We start from the raw sequence: 17,500 nt of genomic DNA, 5'->3' as shown, positions 1-17,500 counted from the left end.
GTTGATGGACTGATGGAAATAGAAGCCTGTAAATTCACCAGACAATCAGCCGTTTGTTTACTGACAGCGATCGTGTTGCAAGGCAACCAACCAGGCCATCTAGGAAAACAGGCTGCGTCCCAAATGACAACCTATTCCCTTAACATGGGGACCCTGGTCTAAAGTACTTCACTATATAGGGAACAGAGCCCTATGGTCCTGGTCTAAAGTCGTGCACTATATAGGGAACAGAGCCCTATGGTCCTGGTCTAAAGTAGTGCACTATATAGAGAACAGAGCCTATGGTCCTGGTCTAAAGTAGTGCACTATATAGAGAACAGAGCCCTATGGTCCTGGTCTAAAGTAGTGCACTATATAGAGAACAGAGCCTATTGTCCTGGTCTAAAGTAGTGCACTATATAGGGACTAGGGTGTAATTTGGGAAGAAAGGCCTCAGCAGCAGCAGAGAGAGAATAGATTCAGAGCAGGTGTCCTCTGCCAGCCCTCTGACCTCCTTCCCCACGGAGATAACCCTTGTCATTACACCACTTACACACCACTTACACACCACCTACACACCACCTACACACCACCTACACACCACTTACACACCCCTTACACACCACCTACACACCACCTACACACCACTTACACACCACCTACACACCACCTACACACCACTTACACACCACTTACACACCCCTTACACACCACCTACACACCACCTACACACCACTTACACACACCTACACACCACCTACACACCACCTACACACCACTTACACACCACTTACACACCACTTACACACCTACACACCACCTACACACCACTTACACACCACTTACACACCACCTACACACCACCTACACACCACTTACACACCACTTACACACCACCTACACACCACTTACACACCACTTACACACCACTTACACACCACCTACACACCACCTACACACCACTTACACACCACTTACACACCACTTACACACCACCTACACACCACCTACACACCACCTTACTGGAGCTGGGAGATGACACAACACAGGTGGAAATCCCTATGTATCTTGTGGTTTGTGTGTTTGTGCTTGGCCTCCTACCTTGGCCCAGTCCAGCTCAGCCTCTAGATCACTGGGCATCCCCTCCACAGCAGACCTCCTAGTCAGCTCAGCGTCCGTAGCAGCTAGCCACTCTGTCAGGCTGTTTAACTCCTTACGCAGTTTCCTGGACAACTTCAGACTCTTCTCTAGTTCCTGTTTTCCCTCCGTCACCTGACAGACACAAACACACCTTCCACCTGTCATTCACTTCTAATTTAATCAACTTCATCTAATCAATCACTCTGAATTCAATTCAATTCTTTTACATTCAAATAAACTTGATTTATTCCCCGACTTAAAAAAGGCCCACCCCAAACAAAAACTAAAAATCACACCATACTCCATCTCCCAGAATCCTTTGTGGCCAGGTAAACCAATCAGTGGCACTGTATGAGAGGCAGTGGATTTAGGTTGAGGCGTGCTATTGGCTGATGCCACTGACCTGCGCGCCCAGTTGATTATAGAGCAGCTTGAGGGCAGTGAGTCTGTCGTCCAGCTCTTTAGGCTTCTCGGTCTGCTGTCTCTGAACGATCTGTCTTCCTGTCTTTATCACTGTCTCTACCTCCAACTTCACCTCACTCAAACCTTTATACAACTTCTGTATCGGAGGGAAGGAGAGGGGGAGGAGAGGGAGGAGGGATGGGAGGAAGGAGAGAGAGGGAAGGAGGAGAGAGAGAGAGAGAGGGAAGGAGGAGAGAGAGAGAGGGAAGGAGAAAGAGAGAGGGGGGAAGGAGAAGAGAGAGAGAGAGAGAGAGAGAGAGAGAGGGGGGGGGGGAAGGAGGAGAGAGAGAGATGCACACTGCTAATAACACAATATTAAATCAGTCATGCCCAGTTCTTGATCAATAAAGGAGACTCCGCTGTAAAGAAACAACTCATTTGAAAACAACATGATTTCAACTGTAATGAAATGTTTGGGGACCGTTGAAGAACCCTTTTGGAACCCTTTTTTCTAAGAGTGTATTATCCCAAAAACAATCTGTGAGGCTAGAAATCTGAAATGAGCCTGGCCCTAGCAGGACTAGCAGGAACTAGCAGGACTACCAGGAACCAGCAGGAACTACCAGGAACCAGCAGGAACTAGCAGGACTAGCAGGAACTAGCAGGACTACCAGGAACTAGCAGGAACCAGCAGGAACTACCAGGAACCAGCAGGACTACCAGGAACTAGCAGGAACTAGCAGGTCTACCAGGAACCAGCAGGAACTAGCAGGACTACCAGGAACCAGCAGGAACTAGCAGGACTAGCAGGAACTAGCAGGACTACCAGGAACCAGCAGGAACGAGCAGGAACTAGCAGGACTACCAGGAACCAGCAGGAACTAGCAGGAACTAGCAGGAACCAGCAGGAACTAGCAGGAACTACCAGGAACTACCAGGAACTAGCAGGTGACATCACTACTCGGCAGGTGACATCACTACTCGGCAGGTGACATCACTACTCGGCAGGTGACATCACTACTCGGCAGGTGACATCATTACTCAGCAGGTGACATCACTACTCGGCAGGTGACATCACTACTCAGCAGGTGACATCATTACTCGGCAGATGACATCACTATTCAGCAGGTGACATCACTACTCAGCAGGTCACATCACTACTCAGCAGGTGACATCATTACTCGGCAGATGACATCACTATTCAGCAGGTGACATCACTACTCGGCAGGTGACATCATTACTCGTCAGGTGACATCACTACTCGGCAGGTGACATCACTACTCGGCAGGTGACATCACTACTCGGCAGGTGACATCATTACTCAGCAGGTGACATCACTACTCGGCAGGTGACATCACTACTCAGCAGGTGACATCATTACTCGGCAGATGACATCACTATTCAGCAGGTGACATCACTACTCAGCAGGTCACATCACTACTCAGCAGGTGACATCATTACTCGGCAGATGACATCACTATTCAGCAGGTGACATCACTACTCAGCAGGTGACATCATTACTCGGCAGGTGACATCACTACTCAGCAGGTGAAATCACTACTTGGCAGGTGTTTTTCCCTGCAGTGTGTGATTGATTACTGATTGATTACCCACCATGCATTGTTCCAACTGTGACTGCACCACGTCCTGTTCCACGCTGCGTATGTCCAACACCCCCAGCTGTGCCTTCACATCCCAGAGAACCCTCTCACACTCTGAGAGGCGCTGGTCGAAGTTCGCAGGTTTCTGGAAGAGCCTGAACTTCACACACACCTCCTGGAGTTTCTTCTACAGGGGCAGAAGAAAGATTATATATATATACATATATATATATATATATATATATATAGAGAGAGAGAGATAGAGAGAGAGCGAGAGATAGAGAGAGAGAGAGAGAGACACTGTGTGTGTGTGTGTGTGTGTGTGTGTGTGTGTGACCTGTATCAGGTGGATCTGGGCTGCTACTCTCTCTGTATTCTTCTTCTTCATGTCTTCCAGAGTCGCCTCGTGACCATTCAGCTCTGTCTGGATCTTCTGTTTCAAACAAAACACAGCCAATCAGAACCCACACACTCATTCCCATGCACCTCCATCCCTCTACCACATGGGGGAGGACAGCCTCAAGGTTTGAGGAGAATTAAAGAGAGAAAATAACACAGAGAATCTCCACCAGTCTCATCTATTCTCTACTCTGTCCCTGTGTTCTGTTCTGTCCCCGTGTCCTGCTCTGTCCCCTGTGTTCTGCTCTATCCCTGTGTTCTGTGTTCTGCCCTGTCCCTGTGTTCTGCTCTGTCCCCTGTGTTCTGCTCTATCCCTGTGTTCTGTGTTCTGCTCTGTCCCCTGTGTTCTGCTCTATCCCTGTGTTCTGTTCTGTCCCCCGTGTCCTGCTCTGTCCCCTGTGTTCTACTCTGTCCCCCGTGTCCTGCTCTGTCCCCTGTGTTCTGTTCTGTCCCCCGTGTCCTGCTCTGTCCCCTGTGTTCTACTCTGTCCCCCGTGTCCTGCTCTGTCCCCAGTGTTCTGTTCTATCCCCTGTGTTCTGTTCTGTCCCCTGTGTTCTGTTCGGTCCCCTGTGTTCTGTTCTGTCCCGTGTTCTACTCTTTCCCCTGTATTCTGCCCTGTCCCTGTGTTCTGTTCTGTCCCTGTGTTCTACTCTGTCCCCTGTGTTCTGCTCTGTCCCTGTCCCTGTTCTGTCCACTGTGTTCTGCTCTGTCCCTGTGTTCTGCTCTGTCCCTGTGTTCTGTTCTGTCCCCTGTGTTCTGCTCTGTCCCCCGTGTCCTGCTCTGTCCCCCGTGTTATGTGTTCTGTTCTGTCCCCTGTGTTCTACTGTGTTCTGTTCTGTCCCCCGTCTTCTACTCTGTCCCATGTGTTCTGCTCTGTCCCCTGTGTTCTGTTCTGTCCCCTGTGTTCTGTTCTGTCCCCTGTGTTCTGTTCTGTCCCCCGTGTTCTGTTCTGTCCCCTGTGTTCTGCTCTATCCCTGTGTTCTGTTCTGTCACCTGTGTTCTGCCCTGTCCCTGTGTTCTGTTCTGTCCCCTGTGTTCTACTCTGTCCCTGTGTTCTACTCTGTCCTAGTGTTCTACTCTGTCCCTGTGTTCTGTTCTGTCCCTGTGTTCTGTTCTGTCCCTGTGTTCTACTCTGTCCCCTGTGTTCTGCTCTGTCCCCTGTGTTCTGCTCTGTCCCCTGTGTTCTGCTCTGTCCTCTGTGTTCTGCTCAGTCCTCTGTGTTCTGCTCTGTCCCCCGTGTTCTGTTCTGTCCCCCGTGTTCTGTTCTGTCCCCCGTGTTCTGCTCTGTCCCCTGTGTTCCGCTCTGTCCCCTGTGTTCTGCTCTGTCCCTGTGTTCTGTTTTGTCCCCCGTGTTCTACTCCGTCCCCCGTGTTCTGCTCTGTCCCCCGTGTTCTGCTCTGTCCCCCGTGTTCTGCTCTATCCCCTGTGTTCTGCTCTGTCCCCTGTGTTCTGTTCTGTCCCCTGTGTTCTGCTCTTCCTGTTTGGAGGTTCAGCTCTCTGGCATGTTTCTGTTTGAAGGTTCAGCTCTCTGGCATGTTTCTGTTTGGAGGTTCAGCTCTCTGGCATGTTTCTGTTTGGAGGTTCAGCTCTCTGGCATGTTTCTGTTTGGGTTCAGTTCTCTGGCATGTTTCTGTTTGGGTTCAGCGCTCTGGCATGTTTCTGTTTGGAGGTTCAGCTCTCTGGCATGTTTCTGTTTGGGTTCAGCTCTCTGGCATGTTTCTGTTTGGAGGTTCAACTCTCTGGCATGTTTCTGTTTGGAGGTTCAGCTCTCTGGCATGTTTCTGTTTGGAGGTTCAGCTCTCTGGCATGTTTCTGTTTGGGTTCAGCTCTCTGGCATGTTTCTGTTTGGGTTCAGCTCTCTGGCATGTTTCTGTTTGGGTTCAGTTATCTGGCATGTTTCTGTTTGGGTTCAGCTCTCTGGCATGTTTCTGTTTGGAGGTTCAGCTCTCTGGCATGTTTCTGTTTGGGTTCAGCTCTCTGGCATGTTTCTGTTTGGAGGTTAAACTCTCTGGCATGTTTCTGTTTGGAGATTCAGCTCTCTGGCATGTTTCTGTTTGGAGGTTCAGCTCTCTGGCATGTTTCTGTTTGGAGGTTCAGCTCTCTGGCATGTTTCTGTTTGGGTTCAGCTCTCTGGCATGTTTCTGTTTGGAGGTTCAGCTCTCTGGCATGTTTCTGTTTGGAGGTTCAGCTCTCTGGCATGTTTCTGTTTGGGTTCAGCTCTCTGGCATGTTTCTGTTTGGGTTCAGCTCTCTGGCATGTTTCTGTTTGGGTTCAGCTCTCTGGCATGTTTCTGTTTGGGTTCAGCTCTCTGGCATGTTTCTGTTTGGGTTCAGCTCTCTGGCATGTTTTTGTTTGGGTTCAGCTCTCTGGCATATTTCTGTTTGGGTTCAGCTCTCTGGCATGTTTCTGTTTGGAGGTTCAGCTCTCTGGCATGTTTCTGTTTGGGTTCAGCTCTCTGGCATGTTTCTGTTTGGAGGTTCAGCTCTCTGGCATGTTTCTGTTTGGAGGTTCAGCTCTCTGGCATGTTTCTGTTTGGAGGTTCAGCTCTCTGGCATGTTTCTGTTTTGGTTCAGCTCTCTGGCATGTTCCTGTTTAGAGGAATTCAAGGTGTTACAATCAACTACCATTGAAATCCCATAATTTTTATCTCTCAACTCTAGAGTTTGTGTCTGCGTGTGTGTGTGTGTGTGTGTGTGTGTGTATGTGTGTGTGTGTAGTTAATCTCACTCGCTCTGTGTTACTGGACTCTGTGTTACTGGGTTCTGTGTTACTGGGTTCTGTGTTACTGGGCTCTGTGTTACTGGGCTCTGTGTCACTGGGTTCTGTGTTACTGGGCTCTGTGTTACTGGGCTCTGTGTTACTGGACTCTGTGTCACTGGGTTCTGTGTTCCTGGGCTCTGTGTTACTGGGCTCTGTGTTATTGGCTTGGCTCTGTGTTACTGGGCTCTGCTCCCCATGTTCAATTCAGGAGTGGGACGGGGAGTGTGTGTGTGTGTGTATGTGTGTGTGTGTGTGTGTGTGTGTGTGTGTGCTTGCGGGTGGATGGATGGGTGAGAACACGCATATGTGTGTGTGTGTGGTGTGTGTGTGTAGGTGTGTGTGTGTGTGTGTGTGTGTGTGTGTGTGTGTGTGTGTGTGTGTGTGTGTGTGTGTGTGTGTGTGGTGAAGGGATAAAAGGACCCTGGGGGCGCTGTAGAAACATCTCCACAGTCTGAATTAGGCTTGGAGCTGGCCAGTGAACCGGGTTCACTAAAGGAGATCATTCAGGACAGAGACAGTAGCTAGATGACTAAACACAACGGCTGGAGGGAGAATGTCCATGGAGATACTAATAGTTCTACTGGCACACACACACACACACACACACACACACACACACACACACACACACACACACACACACACACACACACACACACACACACACACCACTCCAACACACACACACATACACCACCACTCCAACACACACACACACCACTCCAACACACACACACACACACACACACACACACACACACACACACACACACACACAGACACACAGACACACACACACACCACTCCAACACACACACACACATACACACACCACTCCAACACACACACACACCACTCCAACACACACACACACACACACACACACACACACACACACACACACCACTCCAACACACACACACATACACACACCCCTCCAACACACACACACACACCACTCCAACACACACACACACACACACACATACACACACACCACTCCAACACACACACACACCACTCCAACACACACACACACCACTCCAACACACACACACACACACCACTCCAACACACACACACACACCACTCCACACACACACACACACTCCAACACACACACACACCACTCCAACACACACACACACCACTCCAACACACACACACACCACTCCAACACACACACACCACTCCAACACACATACACACACACACACACCACTCCAACACACACACACACCACTCAACACACACACCACTCCAACACACACACACACACACACACACACACACACACACCACTCCAACACACACACACACCACTCCAACACACACACCACTCCAACACACACACACACACACACACACACACACACACACACACACACACAACTCCAACACACAAACACCACTCCAACACACACACACACACACACACACACACACCACTCCAACACACACACACACACCACTCCAACACACACACACACACCACTCCAACACACACACACACACACACATCTCCAACACACACAGACACCCCTCCACACACACACCCCTCTCCACAAACACCCTCCCAATCCCCCCTAACCTGTGCCTCCTGTGGTATCTGTGCTGCGTCGATGTGGTCAGCGATGTAGGCAGACAGGTGGCGGTCGGTGGCGTCCAGAGAGTCATTGATGAGACGCAGCGTCTTGTCATTCTCCTGGGCCCACTGCACACTCCTCTCCAGCTGCTGTTGCTGCCGAACCGCCTGAGAAACGCACACAGAGACACACAGAGACACACAGAGACACAAGTGAAAGCTAAATTTAAGAGCAAAACAGGCAAACACACGCGCACACACACACACACACACACACCACACACACACACACACACACACACACACACACACACACACACACACACACACACACACACACACATACCTTCTTGAAGGATGGACTCATCAAACCAGGTCTGAAGGAGATGTAAACACACTTATTGTTCTAACGTTGTTCCTCTCCTCGGTAGGGTTTAACTAACGGAAACCTTTCACTGCTTGTGCTTCACAATGACGATGTAATCATTATCCCTCCCTCTCTCTCTCTCTGTGTGAGTCTCTCTAATCCCAGGGGCTAACAGTCTATGTATAGTCCTACTGATCCACACTAAACTACTACCTACCACCACTAATAAACTACTACCTACCACCACTAATAAACTACTACCTACCACCACTAATAAACTACTACCTACCACCACTAATAAACTACTACCTACCACCACTAATAAACTACTATCTACCCCCACTAATAAACGACTACCTACCACCACTAATAAACTACTACCTACCACCACTAATAAACCACTATCTACCACCACTAATAAACTACTACTTACCACCACTAATAAACTACTACCTACCACCACTAATAAACTACTACCTACCACCACTAATAAACTACTATCTACCACCACTAATAAACTACTACCTACCACCACTAATAAACTACTACCTGCCACCACTAATAAACTACTACCTACCACCACTAATAAACTACTACCTGCCACCACTAATAAACTACTACCTACCACCACTAATAAACTACTACCTACCACCACTAATAAACTACTACCTACCACCACTAATAAACTACTACCTACCACCACTAATAAACCACTACCTGCCACCACTAATAAACCACTACCTACCACCACTAATAAACTACTATCTACCACCACTAATAAACTACTACTAATAAACCACTATCTACCACCACTAATAAACTACTACTAATAAACCACTATCTACCACCACTAATAAACTACTATCTACCACCACTAATAAACGACTACCTACCACCACTAATAAACGACTACCTACCACCACTAATAAACTACTACCTACCACCACTAATAAACTACTACCTACCACCACTAATAACCACTATCTACCACCACTAATAAACTACTACTTACCACCACTAATAAACTACTACCTACCACCACTAATAACTACTATCTACCACCACTAAACTACTACTAATAAACGACTACCTACCACCACTAATAAACTACTACCTACCACCACTAATAAACTACTACCTACCACCACTAATAAACTACTACCTACCACCACTAATAAACTACTACCTGCCACCACTAATAAACTACTACCTACCACCACTAATAAACTACTACCTACCACCACTAATAAACTACTACCTACCACCACTAATAAACTACTACCTACCACCACTAATAAACTACTACCTACCACCACTAATAAACTACTACCTACCACCACTAATAAACTACTACCTACCACCACTAATAAACTACTACCTACCACCACTAATAAACTACTACCTACCACCACTAATAAACTACTATCTACCACCACTAATAAACTACTACTAATAAACGACTACCTACCACCACTAATAAACTACTACCTACCACCACTAATAAACTACTACCTACCACCACTAATAAACTACTACCTACCACCACTAATAAACTACTATCTACCACCACTAATAACTACTACCTACCACCACTAATAAACTACTACCTACCACCACTACTAAACTACTACCTACCACCACTAATAAACTACTACCTACCACCACTAATAAACTACTACCTACCACCACTAATAAACTACTACCTACCACCACTAATAAACTACTACTACCCACTATACTACTATCTACCACCACTAATAAACTACTACCTACCACCACTAATAAACTACTATCTGCCACCACTAATAAACTACTATCTACCACCACTAATAAACGACTACCTACCACCACTAATAAACGACTACCTACCACCACTAATAAACTACTACCTACCACCACTAATAAACTACTACTAATAAACGACTACCTACCACCACTAATAAACTACTACCTACCACCACTAATAAACTACTACCTGCCACCACTAATAAACTACTACCTACCACCACTAATAAACTACTACCTACCACCACTAATAAACTACTACCTACCACCACTAATAAACTACTATCTACCACCACTAATAAACTACTACCTACCACCACTAATAAACTACTACCTACCACCACTAATAAACTACTACCTGCCACCACTAATAAACTACTACCTGCCACCACTAATAAACTACTATCTACCACCACTAATAAACTACTACCTACCACCACTAATAAACTACTATCTACCACCACTAATAAACTACTACTAATAAACCACTATCTCCCACCACTAATAAACTACTACCTGCCACCACTAATAAACTACTACCTACCACCACTAATAAACTACTACCTACCACCACTAATAAACTACTACCTACCACCACTAATAAACTACTACCTACCACCACTAATAAACTACTATCTACCACCACTAATAAACTACTACCTACCACCACTAATAAACTACTTCCTACCACCACTAATAAACTACTACCTGCCACCACTAATAAACTACCACTACCTCTTCTCCTTTGTAGATCACAAATATACAGGAAGAGGATTCTCCTTTATAGATCACAACTATACAGGAAGAGGATTCTCTGAACTTCATGACCCCAGTAAACGTCAGTCTACACAGACAGACTAACAGACACTGATACTGACACACTGATACTGACACAATGGAGAAAGGCTTAAGAGCTATGCATTAATCAGTTCTTTCATAGAGGATCACATGACTGCAGAATGAATACAGGGATTGTCATAGCCTTATTGTGAGAGAGCTCTTTACAGATGTAGGATCTTCATTTGAGCCAGTTTGCTACAGCAGGAAAATAATCCTGCAGCAACAGGAAATGTGAATTATTATGTGGATAATAATTAACGGACATTTTTTTGTAGGTGTTAACCTGTCTGGGCTAGGGGGCAGTATTTTCACAGCCAGATGAAAAACGTACCCAATTTAAACAGGTTACTACTCTGGCCCAGAAACTAGAATATGCATATTATTAGTAGATTTGGATAGAAAACACTTTGAAGTTTCTAAAACTGTTTGAATGGTGTCTGTGAGTATAACAGAACTTATATGGCAGGCAAAAACGTGAGAAAAAGTCAACTAGGAAGTGGAGGATCTGAGAATTGTAGTTCTTCTTTCTAGTCCCTTTCGAAACTACAGTATCCGTGGGGTTACATTGCACTTCCTAAGGCTTCCATTGGCTGTCAAAAGCCTTCAGAAAGTGGTTTGAGCATTCTCCTGTCACTGGGCAGATAATAGGAGCTCAGTTCCTGAGTGGACTACCTGGCAACAAAGGGATTGGATATGCGCATTCACGCGAGTTCTCCTTGAATGAATACTCTATTGTCCAGTTTGAATATTAGCGCAATTTTACGTTAAAAATACCATAAAGATTGATTTTTAAATAGCGTTTGGCATGCTTCTAAGTACGGTAATGGAACATTTTGACTTTTCGTCTCTGGCACCGCGCTCGCGCATTATGCCTTTGGATAGTGCTCTGAACGCACAAACAAAACGGAGGTATTTGGACATAAATATGGAGTATTTAGAACAAAAAAAATTATTGTGGAAGTAGCAGTCTTGGGAGTGCATTCTGACGAAGATCAGCAAGGGTAAGAGAATATTTCTAATACTAATTCTGAGTTTAGGTTGCCCCGAACTTGGCGGGTGTCTGTATAGCTTTCTGTGATGGCGAGCTATGTACTCAGAATATTGAAAAATGTGCTTTCTCCGTAAATCTATTTTAAAAGCTGACACAGCGGTTGCATCCAGGAGTAGTCTATCTATAATTCTTGAAATAATTGTTATATATTTTGTCAACGTTTATGATGAGTATTTTTGTAAATTGATGTGCACATTCACCGGCCGTTTTGGTGGGAATTGTCACGTCCTGGCCAGTATAAGGGTTAATTAGTATTGTAGTTTGGTCAGGATGTGACAGAGGGTATTTGTTTTATGTGGTTCAGGGTGGTGTGTTTGGTTAAAGGGTGTTTGATTTAGTATTTCCGGGGTTTTGGTTTATAGTCTATGTTTATGTATTTCTATGTCTAGTCTGGTGAGTGTGTTTCTATGTTGCTTTGATTGAGAGTCCCATATATTAGGGTGTGTTTGTGGTTGTTATTTGTGGGTGATTGTTCTGTGTTGAGCCTATGCTTTGCAGACTGTCAGTTTATCGTTCGTTTTCTTGTTTGTTGTTTTTTGTATTCGTGTTGATTTAATTAAATGTTCAAGATGAACTATATCGACTCTGCTGCGTATTGGTCATCCTTTTCCGACGACGATTTCGTTATATCGTCAGAAGACGAAGATACATGTGACAGGAATACATTTTCTGAACATCATGCGCCAATGTAAAATGCTGTTTTTAGATATAAATATGAACTTCATCGAACAAAACATACATGTATTGTGTAACATAATGTCCCAGGAGTGTCATCTGATGAAGATCGTCAAAGGTTAGTGCTTCATTTAGCTGTGTTTTGGGTTTTATTGACACATGTCCTTGCTTGGAAAATGGCTGTGTGATTATTTTTGTCTATGTACTCTCCTAACATAATCTAATGTTTTGCTTTCGCTGTAAAGCCTTTTTGAAATTGGACAATGTGGTTACATCAAGGAGAAGTGTATCTTTAAAATGGTGTAAAATAGTTGTATGTTTGAGAAAGTTGAATTATGACATTTTGTTGTTTTTGAATTTGCCGCCCAGATATTTCACTGGCTGTGTCCCGCAGGTGGGACGCTAGCGTTCCACGTAGCCCATAGAAGTTAATACCCTTTTTGTTAGGGAAAATCAAGTCTGACATTTTAGAGTGGAAATTACACACTTCAGAAGCGTTTTTAACCTTGAATACACTACACGCTTGCATTTTCTACTGTGCAGGAAAATTCTCAGTAACAAAAGAGTGATCGAATTAAGATCCTACATCTGTATGTATTTATGTTTAACACAGAGAAGACCTCACCCTCTGCATGAGTTCATCCCAGCGTGTGTTGAAGGCCTCAGCCTCTCTGTATGTGTTTATGTTTAACACAGAGAAGACCTCACCCTCTGCATGAGTTCATCCCAGCGTGTGTTGAAGGCCTCAGCCTCTCTGTATGTGTTTATGTTTAACACAGAGAAGACCTCACCCTCTGCATGAGTTCATCCCAGCGTGTGTTGAAGGCCTCTAGTTTGTGCTGGATCAGCTGATCCAGGACTCCTCCGTCCATCAGGGTCTGAGACAGCTCTCTGATCTGGTTCCTCCCATCTTCAGGGTGACGCAGCAATGTGTCCAGGGCCTGGACACACACACACACACACACACACACACACACACACACACAACACACACACACACACACACACACACACACACACACACACACACACACACACACACACACACACACACACACCCTTTAGTTTAGGCCAATCAGTGTCCAGTATATTCACCCTCCCTCTGTCTGGGCCGTACCTGGTATCACTAATACAGAGATAGATATGACTGACTCTGGGCCGTACCTGGTTTCACTAATACAGAGAAAGATATGACTGACTCTGGGCCGTACCTGGTATAACTAATACAGAGATAGATATGGCTGACTCTGGGCCGTACCTGGTATCACTAATACAGAGATAGATATGACTGACTCTGGGCCGTACCTGGTATCACTAATACAGAGATAGGTATGACTGACTCTGGGCCGTACCTGGTATCACTAATACAGAGATAGGTATGACTGACTATGGGCCGTACCTGGTATCACTAATACAGAGATAGATATGACTGACTCTGGGCCGTACCTGGTATAACTAATACAGAGATAGATATGACTACCTCAGGACAAATCTTAGGGAAAACAGTTTCTCTCTTTTGGGTTTTGACATGAACCATGACCAGAGGCTGTAGCTGCTGCCATTATTGGTCAATAGCTGCAGTCTGAAGGCTGATGAATGGAGCCCCCCAGGAAAGATATAGCGACAGAGAGAGTGTGGTGAACCCCTAGGAGAGGGTCTGTCAGTGGTGAAAGGTCAAAGATGAAAGGTTAGAGGTGGCTCACATCAAGGGCCTCAGAGAGCTCCTCTGCTCCCCCCTGGATGCTGTCTGTCTCGTCTAGCTTCTGCTCCAGCTGGTCCAGCCAGCCGTTCTCCTGCTCCAGGTAGGACAGCAGCTCACACCAACACGCCCACACCTCCTACAGTCCAGGGGAGAGACAGACAGACAGGGTCAAACAGAATGAAAGAAAGAAAGAAAGGAGTGAGTGTGAGAGAGAAATGGTCTGTGTGTGTGATAGAGGGTGAAATGTGTCCAGTGAAAGTAGATGAAAACAGATAAGAGAGAAACAAAGACTCATTGATATTCTGTTAGGTTTCGTCTACAGATTGTACTATGTGTTTGTAATCGTACCAGGAACATTGATTTTGTGAGGTGAGAGCTCCACGAAGGGCAGGATTAGAGAGGTGAGAGGGAGTGAAGTGTGTGTGTGTGTATGTGCGTGTGTGTGTGTGTGTGCCTGCCTGTGCTCATGCCTGCGTGTGTGTGCTGTATCTGTCCGGTATCTGTCCAATATTTGTCCGGTATCTGTCCGGTACTTGTCCAGTATCTGTCCAGTATCTGTCCAGTATCTGTCCAGTATCTGTCCAGTATTTGTCCAGTATCTGTCCAGTATTTGTCCAGTATCTGTCCAGTATTTGTCCAGTATCTGTCCAGTATTTGTCCGGTATTTGTCCAGTATTTGTCCAGTATCTGTCCAGTATTTGTCCAGTATCTGTCCAGTATTTGTCCGGTATTTGTCCAGTATCTGTCCAGTATCTGTCCAGTATCTGTCCAGTATTTGTCCAGTATCTGTCCAGTATTTGTCCAGTATCTGTCCAGTATTTGTCCGGTATCTGTCCAGTATTTGTCCGGTATCTGTCCAGTATCTGTCCAGTATCTATCCAGTATTTGTCCTGTATCTGTCCGGTATTTGTCCGGTATCTGTCCAGTATCTGTCCAGTATCTGTCCAATATCTGTCCAATATCTGTCCGGTATCTGTCCAGTATCTGTCCAGTATCTGTCCGGTATCTGTCCAGTATCTGTCCAGTATCTGTCCAGTATCTGTCCAGTATTTGTCCTGTATCTGTCCAGTATCTGTCCAGTATCTGTCCAGTATTTGTCTAGTATCTATCCGGTACTTGTCCGGTATTTGTCCAGTATCTGTCCAGTATTTGTCCAGTATCTGTCCAGTATTTGTCCGGTAGCTGTCCAGTATCTGTCCAGTATCTGTCCGGTATTTGTCCGGTATCTGTCCGGTATTTGTCCAGTATCTGTCCAGTATCTGTCCAGTATCTGTCCACTATTTGTCCAGTATCTGTCCAGTATTTGTCCAGTATCTGTCCAGTATCTGTCCAGTATCTGTCCAGTATCTGTCCGGTATTTGTCCGGTATCGTACCTCCAGGGTTTTACACTTGCCGTCCAGGCGGCTGCAGAGTCTCTGGTAGTTAGCGGTCAGCACGACCAGCTCTGCCTTGAGGGCATCGTGGGCGGCCGGAGGGGCTTTGGAGATGAAACTGTTCACAGAGTCAGTCAGCAGCTTCACCTTCAGCTCTTTAGAGTGGACCTCCTCTTGACCCTTCTACAGAGAGAACAGAGAGATAGAGAGAGATTAAGAAAGGGGAGGAGGTAGGAGTGAGTGAGAGACAGATAGAGATAAAGAGAGAGAAGGAGAGAGGGGAAGGGAGTGAGAGACAGATAGAGAGAGATAAAGAGAGGGGAGGAGAGAGGGGAGGGAAGAGAGAGTGAGAGACAGACAGAGAGAGATAAAGAGAGGGGAGGAGAGAGGAGAGGGAGGAGGGAGTGAGAGACAGACAGAGAGAGATAAAGAGAGGGGAGGAGAGAGGGGATGGAGGAGGGAGTGAGAGACAGATAGAGACTTTTGTGAGTGTAATGTTTACTGTTAATTTTTTATTGTTTATTTCACATCTGTTTATTATCTATTTCACTTGCTTTGGCATTGTAAACATTTGTTTCCCATGTCAATAAAGCCCTTAAATTGAATTGAATTAAAGAGAGGGGAGGAGAGAGGGAGAAGTGAGACAGAAAATGTGAGGGCACAAGAGGGGAGAGAGGGTAGGAGAGGGGGGAGAGAGAAAACAGAGATAAAAAGATGAAGATGAAGGGATACAAAGAGCGCAGAGAGAGACAGAAAGAGAGATGAAGAGATGGCAGGAGGGAGAGAGAGAGAGAGAGCACAGTGGAGGGAGACAGAAAGAGAGATGAAGAGATGGCAGGAGGGAGAGAGGAGAGAGAGAGCACAGTGGAGGGAGACAGAAAGAGAGATGAAGAGATGGCAGGAGGGAGAGAGAGAGAGAGAGCACAGTGGAGGGAGACAGAAAGAGAGATGAAGAGATGGCAGGAGGGAGAGAGAGAGAGAGAGCACAGTGGAGGGAGACAGAAAGAGAGATGAAGAGATGGCAGGAGGGAGAGAGAGAGAGAGAGCACAGTGGAGGGAGACAGAAAGAGAGATGAAGAGATGGCAGGAGGGAGAGAGAGAGCACAGTGGAGGGAGACAGAAAGAGAGATGAAGAGATGGCAGGAGGGAGAGAGAGAGCACAGTGGAGGGAGACAGAAAGAGAGATGAAGAGATGGCAGGAGGGAGAGAGAGAGCACAGTGGAGGGAGACAGAAAGAGAGATGAAGAGATGGCAGGAGGGAGAGAGAGAGAGAGAGCACAGTGGAGGGAGACAGAAAGAGAGATGAAGAGATGGCAGGAGGGAGAGAGAGAGCACAGTGGAGGGAGACAGAAAGAGAGATGAGAGATGGCAGGAGGGAGAGAGAGAGCTACAGTGGAGGAGACAGAAAGAGAGATGAAGAGAGGCAGGAGGGAGAGAGAGAGAGCACAGTGGAGGGAGACAGAAAGAGAGATGAAAGAGATGGGAGAGGGAGAGAGAGAGAGAGAGCACAGTGGAGGGAGACAGAAAGAGAGATGAAGAGATGGCAGGAGGGAGAGAGAGAGAGCACAGTGGAGGGAGACAGAAAGAGAGATGAAGAGATGGCAGGAGGGAGAGAGAGAGCACAGTGGAGGGAGACAGAAGAGAGATGAAGAGATGGCAGGAGGGGAGAGAGAGAGCACAGTGGAGGGAGACAGAAAGAGATGAAGAGATTGGCAGGAGGGAGAGAGAGAGAGAGGAGCACAGTGGAGGGAGACAGAAAGAGAGATGAAGAGATGGCAGGGAGGGAGAGAGAGAGAGAGCACAGTGGAGGGAGACAGAAAGAGAGATGAAGAGATGGCAG

General features: G+C 46.3%; 1 protein-coding gene across 8 annotated transcripts in view; it reads right to left on the bottom strand.

Moving 5' to 3' along the window:
- LOC115188717 (dystrophin) overlaps positions 1-17,500 on the bottom strand; it is a 208,717-nt gene that overhangs the window by 95,126 nt on the left and 96,091 nt on the right. For all 8 annotated transcript variants that reach the window (XM_029747452.1, XM_029747449.1, XM_029747450.1 and 5 more), the window contains 8 exons: positions 15,661-15,843; positions 14,288-14,422; positions 13,376-13,525; positions 7,873-8,034; positions 3,460-3,555; positions 3,136-3,309; positions 1,523-1,678; positions 1,081-1,251 (listed from right to left, as the gene is read on the bottom strand). In XM_029747452.1, the coding sequence (XP_029603312.1) occupies positions 1,081-1,251; positions 1,523-1,678; positions 3,136-3,309; positions 3,460-3,555; positions 7,873-8,034; positions 13,376-13,525; positions 14,288-14,422; positions 15,661-15,843 (1,227 nt within the window). The remainder of the gene's footprint in view (positions 1-1,080; positions 1,252-1,522; positions 1,679-3,135; positions 3,310-3,459; positions 3,556-7,872; positions 8,035-13,375; positions 13,526-14,287; positions 14,423-15,660; positions 15,844-17,500) is intronic.

This window comes from Salmo trutta, unplaced genomic scaffold, assembly GCF_901001165.1.
Source record: "Salmo trutta unplaced genomic scaffold, fSalTru1.1, whole genome shotgun sequence".
Lineage (NCBI taxonomy): Eukaryota > Metazoa > Chordata > Actinopteri > Salmoniformes > Salmonidae > Salmo > Salmo trutta.
This window is presented reverse-complemented; position numbering and strand designations above follow the sequence as displayed.